Source organism: Nilaparvata lugens, chromosome 11 (genome assembly GCF_014356525.2).
Source record: "Nilaparvata lugens isolate BPH chromosome 11, ASM1435652v1, whole genome shotgun sequence".
NCBI lineage: Eukaryota > Metazoa > Arthropoda > Insecta > Hemiptera > Delphacidae > Nilaparvata > Nilaparvata lugens.
In genome coordinates this window covers 17,626,948-17,643,251 of record NC_052514.1, presented here as the reverse complement: position 1 = coordinate 17,643,251, position 16,304 = coordinate 17,626,948, and the positions used below count along the sequence as shown (strand labels likewise).

The following is a 16,304-nucleotide window of genomic DNA, read 5'->3' as shown; positions in this document are numbered from 1 at the left end:
AGTTCTTAAGTATTAATTTTTATTTTATTTAATTAATTATTAATTTTACACGAATATTTTTTATCTGTAAGATATAGAATTATGAAAAATTTGGTTTATTTATTATGTATTACGATGTACGTTTCCAACTTGGAGTTATCTCATATAACCACATGAACAGGGTAGCATTACAAAATAAAGCAACTAGTAACTTGATCAAGTCCAAATACAGCGAGTAGTAGAATTTAAGAATCTGTATATAAGAATGTGGTGTAAAAATAATATGAAATTTTTATTCATAGTCTACTATCTTATTCTATTCAAATTTATTCACCTAAATACATAAAATGCATGATTTTTATATTATAACACAGATAGATAATACTATTTTCGAGAAAGGATTTCGATCTTTTCGATCGAAAAGAATAAAACAATTGCAAATTAATTAGTAATGTTATATTGTTCTTGTATTCAAATTAACAAAACATTTGATTCTCAAGAAATAGAAGATTGACAATAATTTCAAAAATTACTCAGTCTTAAAATGTTTGTATATAAAGCTGTTTGACTCAACTCGTTTCTATTTCCCCAATTATAAAATATAAGTATTGGTATTGCAAAATTCACTTGTACGATTAGATTAATTATCCTAAAAATTCTTAAACTTATAACACTCAATAAAATTCTAGAATTATACTGTAGCTGCTTGGTTATTACCGCTAGGTTATTAGTATTCACAATATACGTAATCATCTTAGGAAGTGAATGCAGAATTCAATAATATTATACAGTCATATACAGTGATATGGTACCTTACAAGTACAATTTTCCAGCAGTCAAGAAACCTTAATTAAAAACCCAGTAATCAATCATTTACCTATTAAAAAAACACTGATTGGCATCGGACGTTTTCTGAGAGAAAACAATATTTTTTGGTGCTGTACTAAAATGAGAAAAATGTATCACACTATAGCGCTTCATTGCAGCTAAGCTTTGATTACTTCATTTGTGACACATTTTAATCGGGGTCAATGATGTATGACTACGTAAGCATGATCAGATATATTTAAATAATTGGTCTCCAAGTGAATATAAATCAGAATAGCGATGTAAATTGTTGATATTCAATAAAAATAATGTATTGAGTATTATATTCAATTAATAACCTATTAAATAAATTTCACTATTTCATCCAGATTGGTATAGTACAGGTTATTGAGGTAAAATTTTGCTCGGTTGAAAAACAGTGACCTATTATTAATCTGCTGATCATACATGTAATATGTAACATTGCTCTGATCCCTGATTAAAAAGTGATTTAGCTTGATGCAATTCAGCATTATAATAGATCTATAATGAGATTTACTTTAAATGGTCAGTATTACATGAATAGAAAAGATTGATTTTATTTATAGGGAAAACTGGCAGTTGAAACTGGATCCCTCTATACCTATTTGGGGAGACTATTATAAAAGCATGTCAGAGATGAATATAAAACACGGTGTATGTTACATCCATTTCAGACATGCCTTTACAATAGACTTACCAAATAATCTATCAAGTATATTGCTATTTTAATGTTTAAATATCTTGAAACACTTCAATCTCTTCTCTTATATGTTTACTTTCCATTAGGTTTCACCATTATTATATAGTACTTATATATATATATGGCGAAGAGAAGAGATTATATTTGTATTTATTAAGAGAAGAGATATTGAAGTTTTTCAATTTATTTAAAATAGCAGTTTAATAGAACGAGTCATGTTCTTAGCTGAACTTATCATGGGACGTTTCATGAAATATAATGGAATCGTTATTAGATACAAATTATGAAAAGTTGAAAGGTAGTTTTTGTTGTATCACTTGTATCAAAGCTTAATTAATATGCACATGATACGTTTTCTACATTCCGGTTATCCCTGATCTCAATTCATGGTAATGGCTGTTGACAACTAGTAGGAAGTAGATGGTGATACCTGTAACATAACCAATTAATCATATAAGTTCTGTATAAAAAAATTAATACAATCCTACTGTACTCACCGACAAATCAAAAAAGATATTGCATTTCCTCTACTCAGATATGTATTGTTTTCTTTATGAATTCTATCATACATTGAAACAATTTTAGTTTTATCAAGTTGTTTTATAGTTCATATTCTCTGATGACTATCATGCATTGAAAACCTAACAGTCTCATCTATTGTTAATCTCAAACATAAATATAAAGGAATTACTACTCTATTTTAATTATATATTTTTTGAAAAGTGGGATAATTTCTTTCCTCTAAAATTGATATTATGATAAGATTAAGTAGGTTAGCTTATGTCATTCGATGATATGTGTCCTTGAAATCTTGAATTTATTTGCTAACGAATCCAAAATGACTCAGTTGAAAAATCTACTTTAGCCACTCATATCTGAAAACTAACAAATTTTCTATGAAATTTATTCTATTTTGATAACTTATTGGATTAGTTAAAAAATGTATTGTAATTGTTTAGCTTTTGATACTCACAAGCAGATATCAAGCTTCCAATTATTGCCGTTATAGAACCTGCACTGATTGCTCCAATCAAGATGAGGATGATGTAAATCACTTGAACAATGATCCATGGAAACATGAATGAGGGTCGCCTCTGAAAAAAATATGTGGTTGATTTTTGAGATTATCATGAGCACCGCAAGGCCTTCAACCATTTATTTATGCCATTTAATTATTTTATTTCAACTTTCATTGCATAGAAACCATCAATGTATTACACTTATTATTGAGAGAGACAAGAATGTAGGTGCCTGATTAATCATTTCATCAGATATAATTACCTATCTATATTTCGATGCAACTATTGATACAACCATAATGCTGCCAGACTGGTAGTAAGGTACCAGTTGATTCTTGAAGCTCAAATTTCAATTTAGCAATACCAACTGAGATGTACGGTACCGGTAACTGAATTGTGAATTTATAATATACATTTTTTAAAATAACATTCAACTCATTCTGGGTAATATTAATGATTTCTTCTATTGTATTTCTAATAGAGTGTAGATATTAGCAATGTATCTCAATATAATACTTATTGAATGAACTCTAGAATAATCCACTTGACAATGAAAGGAAAAATTTATCAAAATGTGGTGAAATTCCATAGTGAAGAACTCCTATCCTTCATTCAGGAGTCCATAAGACTACCTTCATTCAGGAGTCCATAAGAACTCCTTCTATACTCTAGAATACAGTACCATTGACCTTTAAACATAATGCTATTTAATCATAGATGTAAGCTGAAATTTTGACATATGTATTCTGAGCAAGTATGTGTGACATAAGGAGTACACTATGGTTCACTATGGTACACTATATGAGCTACATATGGTTCTACTGTACGCTATCCAAAATTTTGGAAAGCTCATTTTCTGCTATAGGGCAGAGAAAATAGACTTAAAATTGCTATATAGCAGATCTCCAGTGTCACTTTCTGAACTTGTAGCAGAGCTATATAGCTGTGCTACATTTAGGTCTGCTACATAGTGTAAACCTAACTGACTTGCTCATCTCATTTTTATCAGAAATCCAACATAAAATGAAAAATAATAGTTGAAATTGTAGTCTATAGATCAATTATTAAATCTTAATTTTCATAAGGCTATTAAATGTTGATCAATTTGAAAATAATTATTTGTATAAGTCTTACAATAGATATGAGTGAATAGGTATATTTTTGTATAGCATAGGCCTCATTCAGTACTCACTTTATAGACTCCAACAAGCATAAGTATGTCGAAAATTGAAAACAAAGCGAACACTATGATAGTAGCCACTACCATCATCAACACAGCTGAAACATAAAACAATATGATAAATTCAATAATAAAATAAGTATATTACCAATGGTTTTCCACTATTTAACTGCCACACTTGCTTTGCAAAAGCAATTAGCTAATAAACCACAAGAGAAAAAGTACTGACTTGATTATTAATAATGCCGTATTTGAAATCTTTGTGTATGTATATTAGGCTATAGTCCGAAGTCTACCTCTTTGGACTTGATGATAATATTCTGAACTACAGTGTTTTATCCGGGAATTTATTTGTTTTGAAGTCACTTGATCTTCTATTATCAATGTAAGTACACAATAATATTACTTTATTTATGGAAGTTTGAATCATAGACTGATAAAAGTATATCTACTATAGAGTAGCTTGGAGAAAATACACATTATTATTATATTTTATAGATCTAGCTTGCGTTCTGTCTTTTCTACCTATATTAGGTAGGTTCAGTTAATTCATTTTGGTTGACTAGTTGAATTCTACCTGACCTGATAGGCTGTAATGAGCTAGAGGACTGAACAAGCTTATATTTTTTACCGGTCATCATACGATAGCCCACAAATTTGGGTTATATATTTTAGTCTCTTATTTCAATCGGTATAAGAGTATCAGAGCCTATGATTTTTGTCAAATCTTCAGCATTCCAAATTTTTTCAAATCACTAGCTATTATTTTTTTTGTATTCAATCTTGAATTTAAACCCCTACTTCAAAAATATTATTTTTTGCCGTAACTATAAACCTAGCTCCGCAGTGCAGGCTGGATGCTTGTCTGACTCGGACTAGGCGCTGAGACAGCAAATAATAGCAGCGTTGGTGGGAATGCGAGCGGCCGCAGTAACGTCTTCCACCAAGCAATGTTCGGCGTAGTTCCGCCTAGTGGACAGACGAAAGATCAAACCAGTCTGTTATTTGATCCCTCCAGCCAGGCTCAGCCAAGCAGCCGAGACAATAGAACAATGGAGTGACGGTCTTATTCGCGTTCATCAGCAGTTTTCTTTCTCACGATTATTTCTATTTTTGTGCTACCTATAATCAATAATAACTCCAGTCACCAGTAAAAAGTTTCCAGAAACGTGGTGTACTTCCATATTAATGACTTTTCATGATGATTTTTAATTATTTAAATACATTCTGAGCCTTCAGGCTAAACTTGGGGTCGCTGAGAACGAATCTGCAATCAGAATTTTCTCTATCACGAAAAATAACGAAAAAAACCCAGCTGTTGATCTTCCGGCAACCGTTAACAGTCATCCTGCAATGCGGCCGAAATACCTCCAAGTCAGACACCCATCTCAAATGACAACAACGCCAAGCTGTGAGAAACCATCCTGCACTGCGGCGCTAGGTTAAATTCCACTAAATGAAACAGAACTAAGCACTTAGAACAAAAATGATCTACATACATAATCTGCTTTCTAAGTTATTTGATAGAGTTTTTTGGAAATTGTAAAAAACAAAGGTTACATTATGATTCATCAGATAGATATACTTGATCCCTTTGAGAATACTTTAATTTTGATATTATCATCCAACTAAAATATATTGCTTTTTCATTGTTCAAAGGAGACGTATGTCGCGTCATGCGCCGATACAGCTTTGAAGGGGCGCACAATCACGAGTATCATGGGGAAGCTGGTGACCCTTCGTTGCCATATACTTTTCGTGGAAAAGAGTTCAACGCAAGGACGACCATGAGATAGAGAAAAACCATTCAAGGGCCTTCTCATAACCAAAGTTATGATTGGTAAGATTTCAGCAAATTTATCTTTTGAAGTTTACTGTGTAGCTTGCTTCATATTTTTCAACAACGCTAATTTGGCAATATTAATATCAGCCAGACAAAATCCCACTTGAATAGAAAATACTACTTCACTGACTCAAAAACTTTATTTCGCCATTAAACATGACATCCACAAACACCGTGGTTGAGTGGTAGAGTGGACACTAATGTCCAAACTTCGCCACGACATTAAAATGAAGGAGTCATTCTATTCTATTTAATAAAAAATGAGTCATTCCATCCAGGATCTGCAATATTGAATATCTAAGTTGATTTTTTCAATTTTGGAGGTGATCATTATGATGCTGATCGTTACTTAGTATTGGAAATATTAATTGATTTGTAGTAAGCTACAAATCTGGGATTAACACTCCACATAGCCCCCATCCAGATAAATTAGCAAAAATAATATATTTTCAAAATTTACGCCAAAACCCAACACTCTGGTCCACAACTTACAACTCGACATGTGTATACATATATACATATGTATACATATGTATCGTTTGAAAAATATCAAGTAGCACATGAAATTAGTTTTATATATTCAAATGTATAAACTTGTAAGTTCATCATAAATAGAGTATTTTCTTCAAGTCTTTGGTCTACTATGATAATTTTTATAAACTTAAAAACTAGCATTACACATTGATATATCCTTAACAATCACAATAATTGTAAACGCACTTGTGCTGGGCCACTATGTAGTGATGCTCAAGTCCTATTACTCTGAGCCATAAAAAACATGAATTGTTTGACATAATATAATAAAACTGCCCAATAAATCCATTGAATCAGCGGCCCAAAGAGCCTTGTCCTAATGTTTTTTTTTTCATTCTATGACTATTATATTATAGTCTACTACACTGTATTATATACCATACCTTGAACTCTCTACGACTCTACCTATACTACTCTACATAGTATAGATATTCTGTTATTAGATAGTAGAATAGTAAAGCTGTACTATAATTGTTCTTTGATAATATTTGAATTGGCTCAAAATTATGTTCCATGATGATGAAGTCGAACCATTTTTCTAAATGAGCTCTATCTTTCCAAATATAAGTAGAATTCTAAATGCTAAGTGTCGAATAAAGTTACTAAACATAACAGGAGGGGGCATATGCTTCATTGCACAAGGGTCGAAAATGTGCTAAATCTACCTGCCAAAGGGTATTGCAGTTGTATTGTTCTCGCTTGACCGTCCCATGTCCCAATGAGATGAGTTTCACCCATTGATTTGATATTCTATTTTTTTGTTTTATTGATTTGAAACACAGAGCCGTCGTTAAAATATTCTAGTAGAATTCCTCTAAAATTGATATTATGATAAGATTAAGTAGGTAGCTTATGTCATTCGATGATATGTGTCCTTGAAATCTTGAATTTATTTGCTAACGAATCCAAAATGACTCAGTTGAAAAATCTACTTTAGCCACTCATATCTGAAAACTAACAAATTTTCTATGAAATTTATTCTATTTTGATAACTTATTGGATTAGTTAAAAAATGTATTGTATTGTTTCAGCTTTTGATACTCACAAGCAGATATCAAGCTTCCAATTATTGCCGTTATAGAACTGCACTGATTGCTCCAATCAAGATGAGGATGATGTAAATCACTTGAACAATGATCCATGGAAACATGAATGAGGGTCGCCTCTGAAAAAAATATGTGGTTGATTTTTGAGATTATCATGAGCACCGCAAGGCCTTCAACCATTTATTTATGCCATTTAATTATTTTATTTCAACTTTCATTGCATAGAAACCATCAATGTATTACACTTATTATTGAGAGAGACAAGAATGTAGGTGCCTGATTAATCATTTCATCAGATATAATTACCTATCTATATTTCGATGCAACTATTGATACAACCAAAATGCTGCCAGACTGGTAGTAAGGTACCAGTTGGTTCTTGAAGCTCAAATTTCAATTTAGCAATACCAACTGAGATGTACGGTACCGGTAACTGAATTGTGAATTTATAATATTCATTTTTTAAAATAACATTCAACTCATTCTGGGTAATATTAATGATTTCTTCTATTGTATTTCTAATAGAGTGTAGATATTAGCAATGTATCTCAATATAATACTTATTGAATGAACTCTAGAATAATCCACTTGACAATGAAAGGAAAAATTTATCAAAATGTGGTGAAATTCCATAGTGAAGAACTCCTATCCTTCATTCAGAGTCCATAAGACTACCTCATTCAGGAGTCCATAAGAACTCCTTCTATACTCTAGAATACAGTACCATTGACCTTTAAACATAATGCTATTTAATCGTAGATGTAGGCTGAAATTTTGACATATGTATTCTGAGCAAGTATGTGTGACATGAGGAGTACACTATGGTTCACTATGGTACACTATATGAGCTACATATGGTTCTGCTGTATGCTATCCAAAATTTTGGAAAGCTCATTTTCTGCTATATGGCAGAGAAAATAGACTTAAAATTGCTATATAGCCGGGCTATATAGCAGATCTCCATTGTCACTTTCTGAACTTATAGCAGAGCTATATAGCTGTGCTACATGTAGGTCTGCTACATAGTGTAAACCTAACTTAAGACTTGCTCATCTCATTTTTATCAGAAATCCAACATAAAATGAAAAATAATAGTTGAAATTGTAGTCTAAAGATCAATTATTAAATCTTAATTTTCATAAGGCTATTAAATGTTGATCAATTTGAAAATAATTATTTTTATAAGTCTTACAATAGATATGAGTGAATAGGTATATTTTTGTATAGCATAGGCCTCATTCAGTACTCACTTTATAGACTCCAACAAGCATGAGTATGTCGAAAATTGAAAACAAAGCGAACACTATGATAGTAGCTACTACCATTATCAACACAGCTGAAACATAAAACAATTATGATAAATTCAATAATAAAATAAGTATATTACCAATGGTTTTCCACTATAACTGTTGATTTTCAAAAGCAATTATCTAATAATCCACAAGAGAAAAAGTACTGACTTGATTATTAATAATGCCGCATTTGAAATCTTTGTGTATGTATATTAGGCTATAGTCCGAAGTCTACCTCTTTGGACTTGATGATAATATTCTGAACTACGGTAATGAAAATTATGTTAAATTTTCTATTGGAATTGAACAAATAAAAAAATGTTATAGCTTCTTTTGGTGGGGAGTCTTTTACGCTTTACAGTCGGGAGTCTCGCCTGATACCTATTCAATTTATCCATTAATGCACCTTACAAACGTATTAGCCAGGACCGCCAGTTGTCGACCACATCCTGAAAGTTGCTAAACGTTTTTAGACATAGGTGGGATTGAACCGGGTTTAACCCGAGAGTTTTTTTAGCTAGTGTTTACTGTGTTTTAGTTATAGGCATGATAAATTAGAAGAAATGGCTGAAAAAAAAAACAGTCGTGAGTCCATTTTTAATCAAAGTTCAATAGGTGAACTCTATTTTATTAGTTAGAATAGAAAATAATAATTGGACGATGATCGATTCTATATTATATTTTGAGTTTTTGGAAATGCTACCTACTTCTACCTACTAATAAAAAACTACGCTTGTGAACCATTATTAAAAAACTATATTTTATTTTGAAAATAGTCGAATAATCAATCTTTACTTACTTGAGGCATCGGCTTTTCCGCCGCCATTATTCCCTTCTTCTTTCACAATAGTTGATGTCATGAACAAGGCACGATTTATCTGTAAAAGATTATAAACAATAATTTATTCTCAATAAAATCAAATTACACAGCTTCTCTCAATAAAATGAAAGCATCAAACATTTGCTTATTTCAGTTTGATAGTATGGGAACTATATATGGGAAGTATATATGGATAGTATATTTGATATGTATGGGAACCCATCAATAAGTTGGAGACTGTTGTAGATATAATACTGTAACTGTCAGGATAAGTTATTGGTAAAATACTCTACCTTTTTGACGTACAACTGAATTTCAACCCGGGTGACTTTGGGGTTGAAACTCGAATATTTTAAATATGCACTTATTGTGTGGTACTTCATTTTAAAGGTCCATTCAAAACAAGAAAGATGACATCGATAAAAATTTTCTATGATACTTGTATCAAAAATGGCAACTGATTGAAGTTTTAGTTTTTAAAGAAATGAGGGGTTGTAACTCAAATATTTTTAATGTAAACACCCATTGTGTGATACATAATTTTAAAGGCCTTTTCAAAACGAGAAAGATGACATCAATAAAATTTGTCTATGATACTTTCATCATAAATGGCGGCTGATTGAACTTTGTCAATTATTTCTTTAAAAACGAAAACTTCAATCAGCCGCCGTTTTGGATAAAAGTATCATAGAAAATTTTTATTGTCTTGTTTGTATCATCTTTCTTGTTTTGGAAAGGCCTTAAAAATGATATACCACACAATGGGTGTTAACATTCAAAATATTTAAGTTACAACCCCTCATTTTCTTAAAAACTAAAACTTCAATCAGCCACAATTTTGGATACAAGTATCATAGAACATTTTAATTAGTCATCTTTCTTGTTTTGAAAATGCCTTTAAAATGATGTACCACACAATGGGAACCTATTTTAAATATTAGAGTTATAACCCCTAAGTCACCCCCTTATGAGGGGTTGAAATTCAGTTGTACGTCAAAAGGTAGAGTATATGACCAATAACTTATCCTGAAAGTTACAGTATTATGTCTACAACAGTCTCCAATTTATTGAAGGGTTCCCATACATATGATTCACTCTGTATATTACCGTATACATTGTGATAGATTATTATTGTATTATTTTATATCAAATTAGATTTTGCCAGGTACCTAGGTATGACTTTAGATGCAAAGCTTCGCTGGAAGGTCCATGTTAAGAAAAAGAGAGAAGAGCTGGGAATAAAATACAAGAGACTCTGGTGGCTGATTGGAAGGAACTCCATCCTGTCAATTCCAAACAAAGTACTCCTGTATAAGCAGATTCTAAAGCCAGTATGGACGTATGGTATACAACTTTGGGGGTGTACCAAAGACAGTAACATCAAAGTCATACAACGCTTCCAAAACAAGGTGCTGAGAAACATTGCTGATGCTCCTTGGTACGTCAGAAACAGCGACCTTCACAGAGACCTGCAAGTCGACCGAGTATGCAGCGAAATCCAGAGGCATGCAGAGAAACACGAGGCTCGACTCCACCAACACGACAACATCGAAGCAATCCAGCTGCTGGAAAATGAAGGATTGGTGAGGAGGCTGAAAAGGAAGAAGCCATTTGAACTGGTCTAGTGCTGATTCAAGTGTCTTGTGTCCAGTGAAAAGCAGAGCAGTGGAAATGAGTGAAACCCACCTGTGTACCACCAGTCAAAAGCAGTGTACTAGTAATATTAGAATTTGAATAGGAGACCCTATGGAAGATTCTCTTGTATGAAAAGTATTTATTATATAGGACAGAAAAAAGTTGCTCATTAGTCCCTATAGTGAGGTCCACGTTATAATGACAGTATTTGATCAACTTTTGTTTTGCTATCCTTGTCTATCATTCGACAAAGCCGGTGTTACTATCCTTTTCTAGGTCCACAACGATGCCAATTATGTTTTTGACAGTGTAGAAATATAATTAATTAATGCAGAGAATCGGCATCAATATTCTTCTATCTTTATCACTGCCATTATAACGTGGACCTCACTATAGACTAGATAGCAATCTATCGTTGAATAAAAAAAAATTTCACAACAATCCTTTTTACTTTATAATATATTATGATTTATTTAAACTAGACTACCATACTTCTTACCATTTTACTTGTAGATTTAATGCTTTTTATGATTTTTCATCTTATTTATTTCACAAGAAATAAGCTTGGAAGCAACAGACATGTAAGCTGAAAAATGTTTTCTATACAAAGTGATTGCAACTAAAAATTTGATAACAGGTATGGGGGGCTTACAGTCTTAACTTACACCAAGTGAATATACTCTGGTATGTAGAGAAATATTTCAACTTGAATCAGCAATATTTTTACAACTTATTAATTAAACAGTTTAATGATTTCAATTTAAATTTGCAACTTTGAATTAGGGTAGTGTAAATGCAAGACACATTAATTTTAATCAATATAATAATTGTTTGCAAATAGAATGTATTGAGTGAGAATACGGTAGGCTACTTACAAGTGAGAAGTATCCAATTATTTTGGAGCCGGTTTCCAGTGAAAAGCCACATATACTTTGCTCCAAACGTGGCAGAACCATTTTTGTTCAGTATTTGATTTCACCTACACAAAAGACAACATAAGAGAAAAATGTAAACTGAATGACAAAAAATATAGGTAATGAGAGTTTGGATGGAAAATCTCTATAATTATATGAAACAGATTTGCTGGAAGCAGCCAGTAGACGTTTTTGGAATAGGCGATAAGCCACGCCGACCGGAGGCTAGAGTTCTCCACGAACACTTTTCTAATGTCCGTAAACAAATAAACTTAATATTACCTATTGAAAACCTAAATATAAACCAGGCGTCATAAAGACACGCACAATCCCCACGTGTATCACAGCATCACAGCTGAGCTGCAGTCAACGGAAACTACCGAACAAAGCCGTAGTTTGACGAAGTTGCACCAAGTCAAGGCGCGGTCTCTCAATGATACCAGTCTCTTATGAGATCATCACACAAGTTAAGGACCATGAGTCCTACTTACAAACATTCAAATGTCGGCAGGAATGCGCATGCTCTACACTTTTCTCTGAATAAAATAATATTCTTGTAGTCAGTAGGCTACCTCACTTCAAAATTCGGTTTATGATTTCTATGATTTTACTTTTCTTGCCCTATTACCATAGGTAAGGAAAGTATTGCTTTCCGAAAAAAATTAAGGTACCCCAATTTCAAAATTTCTATACGTTTCAAGGTCCCCTGAGTCTAAAAAAGTGGTTTTTGGGTATTGGTCTGTGTGTGTGTGTGTGTGTGTGTGTGTATGTGCGTCTGTGTACACGATAACTCATCTCCCAATTAACGGAATGACTTGGAACTTTGGAACTTAAGGTCCTTACACTATAAGGATCCGACACGAACAATTTCGATCAAATGTAATTCAAGATGGCGGCTAAAATGTTGTCAAAAACAGGGTTTTTCGCGATTTTCTCAAAAACGGCTCCAACGATTTTGATCAAATTCATACCTAAAATATTCATTGATAAGCTCTATCAATTGCCACAAGTCCCATACCTGTAAAAATTTCAGGAACTCCGCCCCATCTATGCAAAGTTCGATTCTAGAATCCCAATTATCAGGCTTTAGATACACTTTAAACAAAACATTTCTTGCGGAAATGATTGAACATGAAAATCTCTACAATTAATGTTCAGTAACATTTTCACCTAAAATTGAAAATAAGCTCGAAATACGAGAAATTGTGATTATATCAATTGCAAACTGTTGACAACTATTGATTCTATTAAATCGTTCACTACGAAAAGATAGCAGACATCGTGTGTCTCCAGTGATATTGTCCTGTCACCAGCTGGCTCAGATCTTTGAATAGTAGACTTGAAATGCTCGGGAACACTAGCGTCAGGCCGTCAGGTGATCAATTTTCATAACGGCAAGGAAAGTTGTTTGAGTGCGCCACACCAGATTTTTTGGTTATACATACGGGTTTTATACGGTTATACATATTATTATTTGGTTATATGTAGTTTTGGCCTACTACATTTTAACATCCATGATTATTATAGATATGAGATTATAGGTTAGACATTTTTAAAACTCATGATGAGTTCCTGACATTCATGATTTTTTAAATTTCTTAGGAAAAAAGTCTTCAAAAATCAAAAAATCTGCAAGGAGTCTGCTATTGAAACAAACTCAGAATTACAAGTGATAATTGTTTCCAGTAAAATATTGCTCTAAAAAATATAGGCTACAAAAACAAAAATTGTTCACTTATTAAGAGTGCACTGTTCGGTTATCTACATAGGTAGTTCAAAAATGAAATGAAAAATAATTTGAAATTTATATTTTTATAAAACTAACCACCTACAGATATTGAATATATATCATTCATATTTTTCAACTTTAATTTTAAAATATTTAGAAATAATGTAAAATCTAGTGGTAGATTTAAAATTTCAGTGATTGCGTTTGTACTGCCTATACATTCAATCTCACAATTATATTAGAATAGTATGCAGGTACTACATACTAAGGGTGGGAAAAAATTACTTAATAAAATGTCAAGTATATTCTTGTGAGTTTATTCTTATTGGAACTTATATTTTTAATTTTAGTATACTTTATTTCCATATTTCTAGAACACAATAGAAAATTATCAAAAAACCCATTATTTTCAGCCATATATACTATTAGTTTTAACTCTTCAAAAGCCAAACTCTTCAAGTGTTAGTTTATTATTCGGTACCTAGCCCTAAAAAGAAGAGTAAATAAGCCTAAAAGGAGAATTATTGTAATAGAGCAGAATTGAATTGAATGATTCTCACAGATGGAAATTACTGAGATATTTCAGTTTTATTCAAATGCTAATGAATTAATTATTATTATCAAACGAAAATCCAAATGAAATCGAATTTCCATCTAGCTGTTCACCCTGTTGTCAATATTTGCAGTAGCAGAAGTCTTCGGGGTGAATTACAGCATTTAATTTGGATTTTCGTTTAATAATAATAATAATAATGAATGATTTTTGTTGAAATGCACTATTAGAGGATATCCTTATTACTCTTTCAATTTCAGCTTATCGTCATTATAGAGAAATTTTCATATAGGAATGTTTACTACGTATAACTTACCAGTAGCTTGTTATCGATATAATAATATGTATGTAGGCCATTAACACAGACTAACATTACAAACTATTAATACCTGTAATAGCCTGATAATATAACTGATCTTAAATAATAATAGATTTGTTAATGTTTAAACCATAGAATGACTCTGCTCGTGTAGTCTATGTGTTTATCTGCTAACTATTGTCTGCGTCCATAAATTAGCACTATAATAGGACTTGAAATTGGCACTCGGCTTACCAACAATCCAACATATTGATACCCAGCAATAATTATTATTGGCTTTCAGATAGCATTAAATGGCACTTGTGGCAAGCAAGTGGCACAATGTGGAATGCAATGTGTGTCCTCACGTGTTGGTATCATATATATTTATTATGTTTATGTGGCATGCAAGAAGCACACACGTGGCATGCAAGAAGTGTATCCACACTTGCTTCTTGACAATGCCATTTTTCTTTGCCGGCGGCGGCAGTATGGATTAGATAGCGATTTAAGTTGTGAATTATTGTCATTTGATCTATAAACAGCGACAATGTTCTTTCCTGACTTTTTATTATATTATTTGCATATATCTTCTTCAAATCTCGGCGATTGGTGGTTTTTGTGTTTTAATTTTCCAAGTACATGATTCAATTATACGTTAATATATATATTATCAGGTAGACCTACTATTATTTCATTTTTGTCTTCTAACAAAATATTCAACATTAGAAATTGATCACATTAATTATATTTTACAGGATTTTGTACAAGGCATTATTTCAGTGAATAATGAATATAATATTGTGTTGATGATTATTCAAAAATTGAATTGATAAATTTTATAATAATAATTATTACTTATATAATAATATATAGTTAATTTTCACATACCTCCATATTTTTAAGCGAGACTAGAAAAGTTAGCGGTACCGTAACTATTAGTTGGAGTGGGAAATAATCAAAGATTCACAATGTAGGCCTACAATTTTCTCAATAATAGTTGACTAGCTTTAGAAAATGGGTAAAACTCTAAACTTAATAGGTCTATCTTGCTAAAGATTCAAATAGCACAATGCCATATATTATTTGTTAGGAATATAGTGAATTTATTATCTAGGTACTTTTGTTTATAATTTTAGCTACTCATGAGCCCTAAGCTCAATTAGTAAGTGTGTTTAGGCTATTATCAGAGTTGAACAACCTCAACACACAACAACGCATAAACTCACTTAACCGTGAACGAATCTAGGCAGAGGCCAGTTTGAGAAGGCTGCACTACTGCAGTCTAACAACAATACGGTATGATAACTTTTCAATGACTTGGTAGCATAGTCATAATTATCATTCGCTCGAATTTTGATGCTTTTACAAATAAATCAGAGATGAAATTAGGAAATTATGTCTCATAACTAGAAATATATTTAGCTTCTACTTACCACAACGTTCTTGAATCCTCTTTGGAGAAGAGCTGCTAGAGAATGTATAACCGAAAACAGGCTGTGCTTACCGTGCTATTGCACAAGAAAGCGGATGACCTTGATTTGTAGGTGAGCCGTGGGCCCACACTTGATGCCACGAAAATAATATTGTCAGCCTATACTACGAAAGCACACACACAACTGTCAGAATGATCAAATGTGGCACTTCACATAGCGTTTTTGTAAAGTGTTACAGAATAGGCCTATATGTCACCAATAGTAATTATCTGATAAGCTTTTAACCTCGCACACTAGAAAGGGCTTTGAATCGTTTCATTCATGACATCATAATTATTAAAAAGTGAACATTTAAGAATGATAGGATATATACCCGTTCTAATAACATCGGTGATCGTCAAGTGTTTATTGAATCTTGACTTGCATGAGTCACACTGATAAAAAGATGAGTGACATAAGCAGGTACTTCCTATAAAT

At 32.2% G+C, this 16,304-nt stretch overlaps 1 protein-coding gene across 1 annotated transcript; it reads right to left on the bottom strand.

The window, feature by feature from the left end:
- Window positions 1–416: 416 nt before the first annotated feature.
- Window positions 417–16,229, bottom strand: LOC111048101. The gene is made up of 6 exons (XM_022333948.2): window positions 15,828–16,229; window positions 11,773–11,876; window positions 9,242–9,320; window positions 3,740–3,825; window positions 2,502–2,622; window positions 417–1,958 (listed from the first exon to the last, which is right to left on the bottom strand). The coding sequence occupies exons 2-6, from the start codon at window positions 11,851–11,853 to the stop codon at window positions 1,885–1,887; spliced, it is 441 nt and encodes a 146-aa protein (XP_022189640.2). The 5' UTR covers window positions 11,854–11,876; window positions 15,828–16,229; the 3' UTR covers window positions 417–1,884.
- Between the last annotated feature and the right edge of the window lie 75 nt (window positions 16,230–16,304).